This window comes from Lissotriton vulgaris, chromosome 9, assembly GCF_964263255.1.
Source record: "Lissotriton vulgaris chromosome 9, aLisVul1.2, whole genome shotgun sequence".
In the NCBI taxonomy this organism is placed as follows: domain Eukaryota; kingdom Metazoa; phylum Chordata; class Amphibia; order Caudata; family Salamandridae; genus Lissotriton; species Lissotriton vulgaris.
In genome coordinates this window covers 905890162-905904224 of record NC_141697.1, presented here as the reverse complement: position 1 = coordinate 905904224, position 14063 = coordinate 905890162, and the positions used below count along the sequence as shown (strand labels likewise).

Below are 14063 nucleotides of genomic sequence, written 5' to 3'. Positions count from 1 at the left end.
ATCTCGCAAATGGAAAATCAACACCCATATTCTACAACATTAACTCCCATCAGTGTGGAACTCCCCCTGTAGATCTATCTGCAATACAAAACAACAAGACATCAAAGATATGCCTGTGCTTTTCCACAATCCCAGCGTCTAAGGAACACCCGTTTTGTGGCCAATCAGCGGCCATTGCTTACACTTTTTCCATGCTTCTCTTGAAACTATATTTACATAGAAGAACTAAGCCTCTGTGACTCCTAATTGTACCCGAGTTGGCATGTCAGCTATAATATTCAACTTTTAGAAATTTCACTTGATCCCTTTCAGAAACTTCCTTACCAGTTACACACTCTTTCAGAAGAGGGACTCACCATCAGTCCATTCCTAAATCCCTGAATCTAAAGATTTGACACAAATCGGAGACTTTGATTATTGTACGTTTTATGGGTGTGGTATGTTAATTCTTATAGCGGTCAGACGTCCTACTACAAGAGCAATGCTATGCAGCTAAAGGGCATTACTTTAGGAGTTACTGCAAAAACCGGCAGATGGGTACACTCGAGGTATGAATGCAATACATTGTTCAACATTGTCTGCACTTAAAAGATTAGGCCTCATATACTTCTGTAAGAGTAGATTTGGAAGCAATGGCTTAGTTCTTGCAAAACAAAGACGACCCTTCCATTTTAAAAATCTTATACGTAATGCTTTTCTAGAAGTTTAGCAAGGATTACATCATGCATCTGCTTCTTGGGACTTAAACATCCTTCTTACTTGTCTAAAGAGTCCTGTTTTTGAACTACCTCATTCATGCCCACTACAATGCCTTTCATGGGCAGTGTTCTTTTAGTGGCTATTGCGCCTTTACACATGTTTGGTAAGTCCGCAAGCTTTCACTACTGCAAAACCATACCTCAAGTCTGTAAGAGTATCGACGTTCTAAGCTCTCAACCCTGCTTTCTGCCAGAAGTGATCTTGCTGTTCCAATATCAATGAAACGATTGAATTACCATAGTTCCCTACGAATCCACAGACACAGGTGGAGCATTTATTCCGCACTCCCTATGTTAGAAGCATCTTATGTCTTACATGGAGCATGCATTCATATTCTAAAAGGAAGAACAACATGTTCGAGGCATACGAGCTGCAGATCTCACACTTAGCATTAGATCCTCATCTGGTGTTGGGCTCAGATGTTTGCGGGTTGTTGTTGTCTTGGAAGAAGTCTTTGTAGTCACGAGATAGGTGACTCCTCCCTTGGATGATAGTGCGCATGAGCATAGACTCCATCCTTAGATTATTTTTTTCCGCCATTGGGTTTGGATGTAATTTTTCCGCTCCGGTTCAAAATCTACTTTCTAAAGTATTTCGACGCGAAAAAACTTCCTTTACTCTTCGGATTAACTTCTAAACATCTCAACCTTCGACGCAACCTCATCGGTGTGATTTCTGTCGTCGACCCGGGCCGTTGGGCCTATCCACGCCGTGAGGCCTACAGCTCATTCAAGAAATGCCCCCAGTGTGGAGCAAAATTTCGCACAGTGACCATCACAAGGTCTGCAACCTGTGCTTATCACCTGAACACGACGAGTCCAGCTGTCCAGCCTGCGCATCCTTTTGATCAAAGAAGACCATTTGTGATCGAAGAGCCCGTAGATACATCATGCAGAAATCCGCTCTGGAACAGGTGGACATCTTCGTCGAAAGCCCAGATGTCCCAGAAGAAGATTCAAAATCATGTCAAAGGCAAAAGACTCCGATGACTGATTCACTCCTGGTCAAAGAGTGAGTACTACTGCCCCTACCCTAACCCCAACACCAAAGTTGAAGGCAATGGTCAAGACTCCGACTGCTGGGCCCAGTCGCGACTGAAAACATACTTCAGAAGCCCCGCCTTTGAGCCCGGCTCCGAAGAAAATAAAAAAGCCTTCCGGTAGCACGGGACCGAGCGGACCGCACGTACCAATCCCACCAGCACTTTCGGCACCTAAACCAAAAGAAGTCCCGGCACCAAAATCGGTTCTGACGCCGTCCACGCTGTTCACTTTTAAAGACAAACCGGGCCCGAAAAATCCCAAGCCTGTAGACAAACCGGCTTCAAACGTTCCCATACCGAGAAAACAGCTTCAGCTCCGAAACCAAAATACTAATTGCTATTACCTCTCTTAGAAGGGTAAGTGAAATTCAAGCTTTCACTATAGAGGAACCATTCTTACGATTACATCGTAACAAAGTGGTCCTCAGAACAAAACCAAAATTCCTTCCTAAAGTCATCACTCCATTTCATCTTACTCAATCAGTGGAGTTGCCAGTGTTCTTTCAAAACCCAGACTCTGTAGCATGAAGAGCTCTACACCCCATAGATGTTAAAAGAGCCCGTCTTTATTGCATTGACTGAACAAAATCCTTTCACAAAACAATTGTTTGTAGCTTTCTCCCCACCACATAAAGGTAATCCCATCTCTAAAGCTGGGATTGCAAGGTGATTCGTTAAATGTATCCTTTCTTTCTTTGTTTCTTTATTTAGACAATATTGTCATAAAAGAGATCACATTACAATCAACAGTAAAATTAGCACAATCCATTTCATTTCAACACATTAAAAAGCTAGAATTGCATCATGTCCATTGGGATATTTCATCACAATAAAATACAAAAACTATAAAAACAATTAAAAACACGATCGACTCAAAGCCCCTCCCTTCTCTGGTGGTATTCAAGCTCCCTAGAACTATACATGTGCATACTAAATCCCATTGAGGCGAGCATTTACATATTTCCTTCTAATGTTCCACATGGCTGCTAAAAATCTGGTTACAGCAAAAACAATTAGAGGAGAAAGATCAGTTTTTAATATTCGATAAGATTGGGAGCACTGCCTAATCCCCAAGTTTTTACAGATTGGAACAATCCACTTCTTCCTGGGGGTATGGTAGGAAGGGCAAAAAAACAGGACATGCAATTCATTTTCTGACTCCGCAGAACAACCTTGGCAATATTTCGGAGTAGGTGGGCACCATTTACTCGTGAGGGCTCTAATTGGCGAAGAGCTGTATCTCCATTGGAGGTACAACTTCCTAAAACCAGCAGGACTAATATCATTGAATACAGTCTCAGATTTGTAATAGTCTTTCATTGTGAAAAACGTGCTGGACAGAGTTCCCGTTTGGGCCTTCGATAAGCGGGCAGATAGATTATATTCATAATACAGGTTAACCAGCTGTTTGCGCGATATGCTTCTGCAGGCTTGCTCCGGATTGATCCACATAAGGGGGCAGCCTAACCTCTCAAATTCCTGTCTTATATGTTTTAACCAGGAAAGTTTCCACGTGTTCAGCAGTTTTAACACCTCCGAAAGTTCTTGCCTATAGTTGCTTTTCCAGAGTCGCCTCCAAAAAGTTAGGGGTTTAAGGGCCAGTTCCTCTTTTAGTGGTCTGAGGCCCAAGTCGAGCCTGAGGGGCAGCAAAGGTGTACTAGGTGGCAGTGATACCAACTGCCTAAGAAACTTATTTTCTGTGACAGTAATTGCAGGAACACAATTGTGACCACACAATTTGCCACCGTAAATTACCGCCCCGCGTGCCTGCAATTTATAAATTTCAAGAGGTGGTCCAATAGGTTTTACTTAGAAGTTTGAGAATGCCCCCCACCTTTTGAGAGAGCTTTAGTTGAGATTTAATTTGGTGTTGAATCCCAGGTCATACTTTCATTGAGAGTAAGACCCAGTTACTCAAATGTCTGCACTCTTTCAAGCCGGGCTCCTCCTATCGCGGGGTTTGGGCGTGCTGTTTTCGGAGGATTAAAAATCATGAATTTCTTTTTTGATGTATTTATTTCCAGCCCCCTATCATGACAAAAGGTCACAAAACCGTCCAAGACTCGCTGTATACCCATAGGGGTCTTAGAAAGTAGAACGGTATCGTCTGCGAACATAATCGCAGAGATCCCAGACCCAGCAAGCCTTGGAGCATCTCTGTTGGGGACCGCGTTTAGGTGGGGGATTACCACGTTGACAAAGAAGCGAAACAGGGTGGGCGCCAAGACGCACCCCTGCCTCACCCCCCTGCCAACGGGGAAGCTAGATGACAAATGAGCATCTTTCCCACACCTAACCTGTGCGAAATTCTGGGTGTGGAGACGGATTATAATGTTCAGAAGAGGGACAGGGATGCCCAAATCCGTAAGGACGCTCCACAGTTTCCGGCGTGGAACCAGATCGAAGGCCGCACGGAGATCCACGAAAACAGTATACAGTAAACCACCCTCGACCTTTACTGTTTTCCAAAAAAGCATGGTTAATCGGAAAATCTGGTCCGTGGTGGATACGTTCTTTCTAAAGCCCGCCTGATACGGGCTTAAGATTTCAGACTCCTCCATCCAGCCCAAGAGGCGGTCTAAAATCAGCCTCGCAAAAAGTTTCTGTGATACATCTATTAGGCTGATTGGCCTGTAGTTGACTGGGAACAGAGGCGAGCCCTTCTTGAAGATAAGGACTAACTCTGCTTCCAGCCAAGTACTTGGTACCGCCATGCCCCCTAAAATTGCATTAAAATCATCAATAGATAAGGAGCCCAGATCCCGGGTTCATGTTTAAATATATCACCAGGGATCTTATCCAGCCCTGGGGCTTTACCAGCAGGGAGTTTAGAGATAGCAGCCAAAACCTCGCCTTCAGTGAACTCAATCTCGGACGAACCAGAGACAAAGCCAAGCACTGTGTCATCTAGGGGCAGTTCCGTAAGGGATTTGTCCCCCTGGTACAAGGTGTGAAAGTGTTCTTCCCACACCTCCGCTGCAATATTTGGCGCTACTGCCAACTCGGGTTCAGCCGATCCAGTGCTCACAATCTGCCAGAACTTCCATGCATCTTTAACGGCTAGAGCAGATGTTAGCTTCACCCAATTCTCATTCCCCCACTCGATCTTGGCATGATTAATTAATTGCCGATATACTAGCCTCCTACGCTTTTTAAGTGCCCTGTTATTATTCTGTTTCAGTGCCTCAAGGAGTTCTCTTTTCGCTAGTCTACAGGCCCTGTTGTACCAGCTGGGTTTGCTTCTAGCCCTTCTCCCACTAGAACCTGGGGGATTTAAGATATCTGACAGACTATTAACTAGTACCCTATTAAGTTCTGCCTGCCTTGCGTGTAATTCATGCGGGGGGTATTGTACCTTTAGGGTGCCAGCGGCTTCTAATACTGGGATAACCCAGCATATAACTCCGCTACTTGATCTGGATTGGTGACCAGCTTATCCCATCTTACCCTGTGTCTGTTGTTTGATAGGATGGCCCTATTAACTAGTCCGGACTCGAAGGCTGGACTGCCCTTAGGAATACCGGGCGAGGAAAAGTCTAAGATCGAAGCATTGTGGTCACTCTTTCCCCTGGGTACCACGCTGAAATCTAGTACCCTATGCCAGGCAATGTATCCGTATATGCTACCAAAAAGAAAAGCGCACATTAACATTCCTCCTAGAGCGCACTCCACACGCAAACAAAGAGCCTCTATGGCTTTCTTACGGAACATTCCCTTAGAAGACATCTGTAGAGCAGCAACATGCTCTACAACACACACCTTCACTAAACACTATTGTGTTGATGTACAAGACAAGAAGCAAGCTGCTGTAGGCCAGGCTGTTCTTAAAACTCTCTTTCAAACTACTGCAACAGATACAGGTGACCACCGCTAGGGTAGATACTGCTGTATAGTCTATGCTAAATGTGAGATCTGCAGCTCATGTGCCGCGAACGGAAAATACTACTTACCAGTATGCATCTGTTCTTGGCTTGTAGAGCTGCAGATTCTCACACCCACACGCCTCCCCAGGACCTGTATCTGTTCCAGTTCTATCTTATTTAGATATACACACATGGACATCTTTTTTCTTTCTACTAACTCCATCATTTCCCAGCATGGCCAAAAACAATCTAAGAATGGAGTTGACGCCCATGCGCACTATCGTCCAAGGGAGGAGTCACCTATTTCGTGACTACAAAGGCTTCTTCCAATACAAAAACCTGCAAAAATCCGAGCCCACCACCAGATGGCGATCTAATGCTAAGTGTGAGAATCTGCAGCGCTACATGCCAAGAACAGATGCATCCTGGTAAGTAGCATTTTCCTTATTTGCTTTTTCATAACCACATATAGGAAATTTCAGTAAAGTGTAATGTTATGTGGCTTGTTAAATGTATTCACATCTGATATGCGAAGGCTAAGCATATACTTGATGCCAACTTAAGTCCACAATCTTCTCATTAAAAGGGCACTAAAGTGTATTTTTTGGCAAAATATCAACCTGCAAAGTTGCAACTTGTTCCTCTGTTCACACATTCATAACGCATTACTTCACTGATAAATACACGATAGATGAGAAGCTCAGAGTGGGCCTTAACACTCTTTTCTACAGCTTCCACTACTTGATGCAATCTACTGTAGAGTGAAAGGTGCACTGCTTTACAGTCAGTTCACTTCTAAAGGAACAAGGGTCCCTTAAGTGCAAGATGAGAAAGGTATTGATACATAGTGATGCAATTGTATTGTATTGTAATTGCATTTATATATCGCTTACTACCCCCATACGAGGCGTTGAAGAGCTTTTTCGGCGGGTAGCATGCTACTCCAGAACCCATTAAGGATTAGTGTTGAATTAGTATACCGAAATATGAAAGTGATTTAAGTGGTGGATAGGTTAGTCAGTTATTTGGATTCAGAAGGATAGCGGAAGGATATAAGAGGGAAAAAAGGTTTGTATTTATATAGCTCTTGTTACCCCTGAAGGGGTGTGTAAGCGCATATTATTTTTAGCGAGTAGCACGTTACTCCGGAAATCCATAAAGGATTGGTGGTGAATTAGTATAGTGAAATATGAAAGTAATTTGAGTGGTGGAAAGGATAGCGGAGTGATAGAAGAGGGAAAAAAAGGTTGCGTTTATATAGTGCTTGTTACACCTGATGGGGTGATGAAGGGCTTTTTTGGCGAGTAGAGAAAATCAACAGAGGTGTGCCATTATTATCCTGTTAGAATGCAATGTTATTGTGGCTCTGGGACATTGATGGTAGACAGCAGTGCCCATTTAAGCTGTTCCCTAGTCCTCCCTCAATACTCCAGGACCACCTGAAATGGTTTCTTAACAGGAGTGAGCTTTAGGCAGTTCAGGACCATCCAGTATCTTTTTGCAGAGACACAGTCTGTCAAAAGGAGTGGAACATCCGAGGGAGTTTCTGATGTTATAAGCAAAGAGGCGGTAGGAGAAACTGAGTGATGGGTTATGGATGATGTTTGTTGTGATGATAGAAGGGGGCCAGTGACAGAACCTTTGCATATCCCATTGTGACACATGGGGCGTGGAGAGTCAGAGCACCCTTTAGCAGTAGGATTGGGTAGCTGGATAGGATAAAGACCTGAATTGTGCCATATTCGTAACCCTTGAAAATGATACCGTTGACAAAGCAATATTCCTGCCAACTATATTAAAAGTAAGATTTTAAACATCTGGGGCCAGATGTAGGAGGCCATTTACCGACCGGTAACGGCCGATTTCGGACGTTACCGACCGGTAAATGGGTATTTGTGATGTAGGTGGCCAATTTTACCGATTCAGTAAATTTACCGAATCGGTAAATTTACTGAATCGGTAAAATACAGAATCGGTATTTTTACAGATTCGGTAACTGCCAGATGTAGGCCTTACAGATTCGGTTTCTTATCACCCAATCCAATTGGGTGGTAAAATATCGAATCCAGGTGTGCATGCACTCCTATGCCATGTGACAGACAGACATGCCCTTAGGGCATGACTGTGTGCCACATGGCACACATGCCTGTATTTGGGGTGCTAGAGGGTGTCAAAGTGACACCACCTGCACCCTTGCAGGATTCGGTATTTTCCAAATCGGTAAATACCGATTCGGTAATGCCCATTGATTCCTATGGGCTTCAAGGCCCATAGGAATCAATTGGCATTACCGAATCGGTAAATACCGATTTTTACAGATTCGGTAATTCAATTACCGAATTTACCTAAATCTCCCTCCTTCAATTTTACCGATTCATAAATACCGAATCGATAAAATTCGGTATTTATGAGTAGGTAAAATATACTCACCTACATCTGGCCCCTGGAAACTATTAAAGACAAGTTAGAAAGCGTCATACACAGCACTGGGTAAGTTGAGCACTATGCACACCAATGGGATAATAGACACACTGTGTGACTTTGATAATTTGTGTAATGTACATGGTACTACACAGCACTGGGGTATTTTTATTATGTGAATTGAATGTGATACTGCAAAATGCTCATTGGATTTATTGTTGTACGGACTTAGTTTGTGCACAACTGTGCACATATTGGGTCAGTTTAGTATTATGTTTAGTTTCAAACTACATTGACTAACATTTTTAATTTTGAGTTAGTTGTGGTGTAGTTCAGTATCGTGTAAGTCGCATTTGGTAGTGCACAGTACTGAGCTAAGTGTGGTATCATGAGAATTGATTGACGGTGCACGGCTCATTATTTGTAGATGATGATCCGCATTTTAGTTGTTTGTGCTCAAATGTCTTTTACATTTCCCTTCCTGGTGCTCATAGAGTAGGGGTGTATGTGTGTGTGTGTGTGACTTGTATAATGATCTTTAAAAAAGACCCTTACCATGCCTCACTGTTTCTTTCACATGCAGGATTTTACTGTGGTACAGACGTGGGATGAAGGGCAGTTCATCTTCATCGTGAAGATCAGCAATCCAGATTCTGATACCAAGATCTGGCAAGCTACTTGTATGTGAGGATATTCAAATGCTGAGATGTCAGTGATGTTATAGGGTTTACTGTTTTACCTTACATTTACCACTTTTATTTTAACAACATTATTACAAGACAGTGTGCGTACTTCCAGGTACAGGGTGGTGTTTACCATGAATTATGTTAAATACAGATAGGCAGCAGTGATAATAACAAATGTCACACAGCACTCAACTAGTCAGGCTAGAAAGAAATTTTTCAAGGCGTGTGACTACAAACTATATTTCTTATTTCTTTAACATTAATATATGAAGTAAGGCAATATAGATGCCAAAGTAAGAGTTTCTTGTAGACAATTTGCCTGTGGCCTATTCAACTGTTAGATTGCTTATAACTTATGTAGTTCTCCTAATCTGTCTGTCATCAATATTTCCAAGCTCCCAATGAAGTGGTTTCTTGGGCGACACTGGCGTAGAGAGCCCTGGTAAGCCCTGTTGGATCCTTCGCAAAATTCAATGTAGGCCCACTTTTATTTCAACAACATTTTTATATCAGGTGAGCGTACTTTATGGTACAGTGTGGTGTTTGCCATGAAGTAGTTATGAAGCAGGAGAAGTTGCCCAATGTACAGAAATGCGCACATTTGTGCCATGATAATGAAATTGCCTTAGGTTGCTAGGTCTGTTAATTCTCCTACCTGTAGTCAGATGGCCAGTAGAATCCACTAACTAGTAAGAACATTCAGAACTAAAGCCACAATGTTTCTATGCAGCAGTATTCGAGAGGCTTGTAAAGGTTATGTTCGAGACACGTGTGGATGTAGGTACACATGCTGTGCATATTCCTGACATCTTGTGTTGGATTCGTATGTGTGCAAGTTGTTTTTGAAGAAGTCTGTTTAGTCCTGAGGTGCTGTGACTCTTCGTGCCAGTCGTAATGCACATGGTTATAGACTCCATTGATAAATGTTTTTCTTTCCGCTGTCTGGTTCGACACCGTCGTAGTGCTCTGTCCGGTTTACATGGGTTCCTTCCCTCTGTCTGCATTGTTTCGATAACCTGCCTCTTTTCTCTTTATTTCATGTTGCAGATTCCTGCTTTGACCGGGTGGCTCTCTGTTGACCTTGGCCCCATTAGTGCCTTTGTCCTTCCGGGCCTCTTACGTCTCCCAAACGAATCCCCCCCCCAAACCCCCCCCACCATGTCCTCATGATGATGGACTGGACACCATTCACTACTATCCTCGCTGCTACCTGAAATAGCCTTTGACCGATCTCCATCAGTTTTGTAATCTGTGTCTGTCTTCCGAGCGTAACAAGGTTGTTTGCAATCCCTGCCGCTCCTTAAGTTCTAAGAAAACCCTCAACGACGGCTGGCCCTGACGACTTGAGATGTCGCTTAGGAGTAGAAAGTACACATCAGAACTTTTCTGCCTTGAGGCCATCGAAGGGGAGCAGCTATCCGCAACCGTCAGATTAAGATGAAGAAGGTTTCTCCCCGGATGACAGCTCCGGCTCAGATCTAGAGATCTAGGATCTTCCACCAGCTCAGCCAGCCATGAGTACAGTCCCCACTCCCCCTCGACACTAATCTGAAGCTGGAGCACCAGAGACAGACTTGCGAGCCGCGACGGCCTTGTTAGTCCCTGACCACCATCTTCAGACTCCATGCCAAGCCCCAGCTCAGTGCCGAATAATCCTTCAAGGCCAACTTCTTTGGCACTGTCCGTGCCTGCCTTGGAGCCGAACCAACAACTTCGGTGCCAAAATCTGTGTCGAAGCCGAGACCTTCAGCACTGACCATAAAGACCAGAAAGACTCGGGACTGTCGAGTCAATTCCCATAAACTTCATGAGGAGAACGACCCCTCCCATAAACCCTTGATGATACATCCCCTCACAGGTCTGATATGCACCGGACCTCCGGGATCTTCTGCTCAACCATCCAAATGGCAGCTGTCCTTCAAGGAAGCCTTGGACATGCCATCTCCGACCAAGCAGCACAAGAAAGTGGACAAGGCTGCAAGCCCTTTTTCTGTCACTCTTCTACCACCACTTGACCCGGGTGAGCAGATGGATAAGGTAGGTGTACCAAAGTGGGAGCGCTCGAAATACCCCACATACAGTGCGTGTCCCCTGCCAGGGCTGATAGGGCATTGCTGTCCACCCTTCCGGTGGGACGATCTCTTTTATCACATCAAACAGAAACCACCCCTTGGGGGGGCCAGCATGTTAGCTTAAAGTGGGGTAGTTAATCTACCCTTGCCTTTAGTCCTGAAGAAGCACCGTTGATATTATATAGTCCATAAAGGCGCGAAACATGTCGACCCACACTCAACTCCACTAGCTACTTGGGTACATTAATGACCCTATAAGTAGTACCAACATTAGTTGTTTTTTAATCGGACAGGGGAGTCTATGGAATAAAGAAGAATCTGACATCTCCTAGCCAGTTTTAACCCACTACCATCACAGTCCATTTATCTCTTCACTCTGGACACCCTCGCATTGATCTGACAGCAACCAAATCAAAAGATCTCTGCTAAAGTGACCCTTCGGTGGACCCACAGGGCTTTGCAGGGCCGGTCCGACGAGTAGCACCCACCTGATGATGAAGCTTGACATCTCTTGGGACGTGTGAGTGCAATAAGAAACAGTCTTATTGACTGTCCCCCACCCCGTCTGTCTACACCTCAATATTAGGAACAGTGCCCCTTCAACCTTGAGTTCACTCTTCCACCACCTCATCCTGCTCCACAACCCTCATTCTCCCCACCCACTTCTTCAGGTGACCCTGTTCCCTATACTCCTCAGGTATCAGCTCGTTCAGATTTTGGGGGACATACAGGAATGGGATACCTTTGACACTCCTCTGCATGGGGTTCCCTGGGACACCTATGATGCTGACCCACCAGGGGCACAGTGATCCCGACTAGTACCCTGCCCGTTCCTCACCTTCTGGCGACTCAACGTCCTACCATAAACTTATTGGTAGGGATGCCTCCTTCCACAGGTGAATCTCCTCACTAATCCTTTAGAGGAAGACTTCCTTTTCAAGACGTTGTCCTCCACCCACAGCTCTGCTCAGTGCCTCCCCATGCTTAAAGGCATGCGTCGGCACACCCCGGACATCTTTCACAATCCCATCCGTGCCAGAGTCATTACACCTATGGTTGACATAAAATACAAAGCTTGCCCTACTGACCCTCTGTACATTTGTGGGCAGCTTCCACCTGATTCTCTAATGGTCACTACAGCCCGTAAGAGGGCTAACTCTCAGACTACTAGTGATGCCCGTCCACCAGATAAAAAGATTAAAGCAATAAATGCTGAAGGTAAGAGGGTAGCTCCTCAGTCGGCCAACCATTGGCAGATTACCAATTTTGTTGGGCTACTCTCTAGGTATCACTGAGCCATTTGGGATGAAACGGAGGAGCACCTCCAAAATCTCTGAGGAGCAAAGGAAAAGGGGTTATGAGGTCATCTGAGGGAGAAAGCAAATCTCCAACACCACCATCCACTGCACACTAGATGCTGCAGACACTGCTTCAAGGTGGGTGTCAACTAAAATGTCCTTCTGAGCAAGCATGCCAGCCTCCATATCTCCGGCTTCAAGCTGGAAGCCCAGCAAAACTTGCTCAACTTGCCCTTCAGTAGCCAACACCTGTACAGACTGCAGGTGGACCAGATGTTAAAAAATGTAAGAAAAACAGAGACCTCAAAAGCAATGGGCACCCTTCAAGCACCTACCCCTTGTGGCTTCTTTCTCTGCACACCCTACCGGAGAGGCTTAGATTGCCTCCCCTGAGACTTCCATCTCGTACCAACGGCTACATGCCCAACTGTCTTCTCCCAGAGGCTATGTTAGAAGGTCCTACAGAGGCAACAACTTGAAACATGGTTATTGTTGTGAGTTTACATCAACATCAAAGGCTACTCGGGGAAGAGGTCCAAGCGTGTGTTCTCAAAGGGGCCATAGAACCCATCCCCTACCATCAGCAGGGTACTGGAGTACAATCTGGACTTTCTCATTCCCAAAAAAGCCAGTTCTCTTTGACCAATTCTGGACCTCAGTCCCCTAAAAAAACTGTTTTTTCCAGCGCTCTTCCACATGGTTATTTTCAGGATGTCATCCCACAGCTACAACAAGGGGACTTCATTGCCACTCTCGACCTGAAGGACGCACATTCTATGTACCAATCCACCTGGCACGTAGACAATATCTCAGGTTTATAGTCAGAGGAAAGTATTACCAGTCCAAAGTGCTCCCTTTTGGGGTTACCGCTGCACCTAGGTAGTTCACCAAGTGTCTTGTGGTGGTTGCTGCTAATCTGCGCAGATCACTGGCAATCAAGAGTGCCATCCATCAAAATTGTCACAAACACACTCAGCTCACAATAAACCTCCTACCCCTCCAGATGCAGCTCTATCTGAGTACAGTCCTCAGATCAGAAGATGGCATGACTTATCCAAATGCTGCCAGGATACTGTCCTTCCAGGCACAAATCCCTATCTTTCAACCATGCCACCAAGTTGCTGTCAGGACAGTGATGCACGTCTTCTGTATGATGTTCTCCTGTATTGCCATGACCTCCTGCCCCAGTGAGGAGTACTTCTCAGCACACTTCTCCGAAAAGGCAAGAAAAATGTAACTTGAACTGCAACGTGCCGCACCAAATTTATGGCCTTGAGCTCCCTCACACCTTCAGCGGAACCTATGGTAGTGAGTGCAACTACCTACCCCACAGTTTGCACTCCTAAAAACAATGCATCTTGGAATTTTATCCTTCGTCCAGATGATGCGGAGCTGCTCCAATCTGTGGCGTCTTTAAAACCTTCAAATCACTTCAGCGATCCTCTACCTACTACGTTTTTCAAAGATCTCAATTCGGCCATTCTTCCACTTTGGTCCTGAATCATTCATGAATATTTTGTGCATGGCAGGATTCCTGATTGCCTCAAGATGGGGCAAGTCACTCCCATCCCAAAGAAGCCCAATGTCGACTTAACTGATCCTAACCATTTCCGTCCGATCACCAGCATCATGACTTTAGCTAATTTGCTCAATAAATGCTTTCACACACAGCTCTGCAACCATATTGAGAAATTTCAGCTCCTTGACCTCTACCAGTTTCTGAGCGGGGCACAGTACTGAAACCGCTCTAACTCACATTGTTGATGATGCCTTAAGATCTCTTGACCAAAATGTTCCCTGTCTTCTGATCCTTCTTGAATTGTCCTCAGCATTTGACACCATCAAACATGAAAACCTGATTGCTCTTCTTCAATATAGGATGGGGTTATAAGGCCCTGTCTTAAATTGGTTTGCCTCCTTCT

At 44.8% G+C, this 14063-nt stretch overlaps 1 protein-coding gene across 3 annotated transcripts in view; it reads left to right on the top strand.

The window, feature by feature from the left end:
- The window catches only part of LOC147692482 (Golgi-pH regulating cation channel-like), a 543103-nt gene that overhangs the window by 303895 nt on the left and 225145 nt on the right, over positions 1 to 14063 (top strand). For all 3 annotated transcript variants that reach the window (XM_086938693.1, XM_086938691.1, XM_086938692.1), the window contains exon 9: positions 8669 to 8765. In XM_086938693.1, the coding sequence (XP_086794819.1) occupies positions 8669 to 8765 (97 nt within the window). The remainder of the gene's footprint in view (positions 1 to 8668; positions 8766 to 14063) is intronic.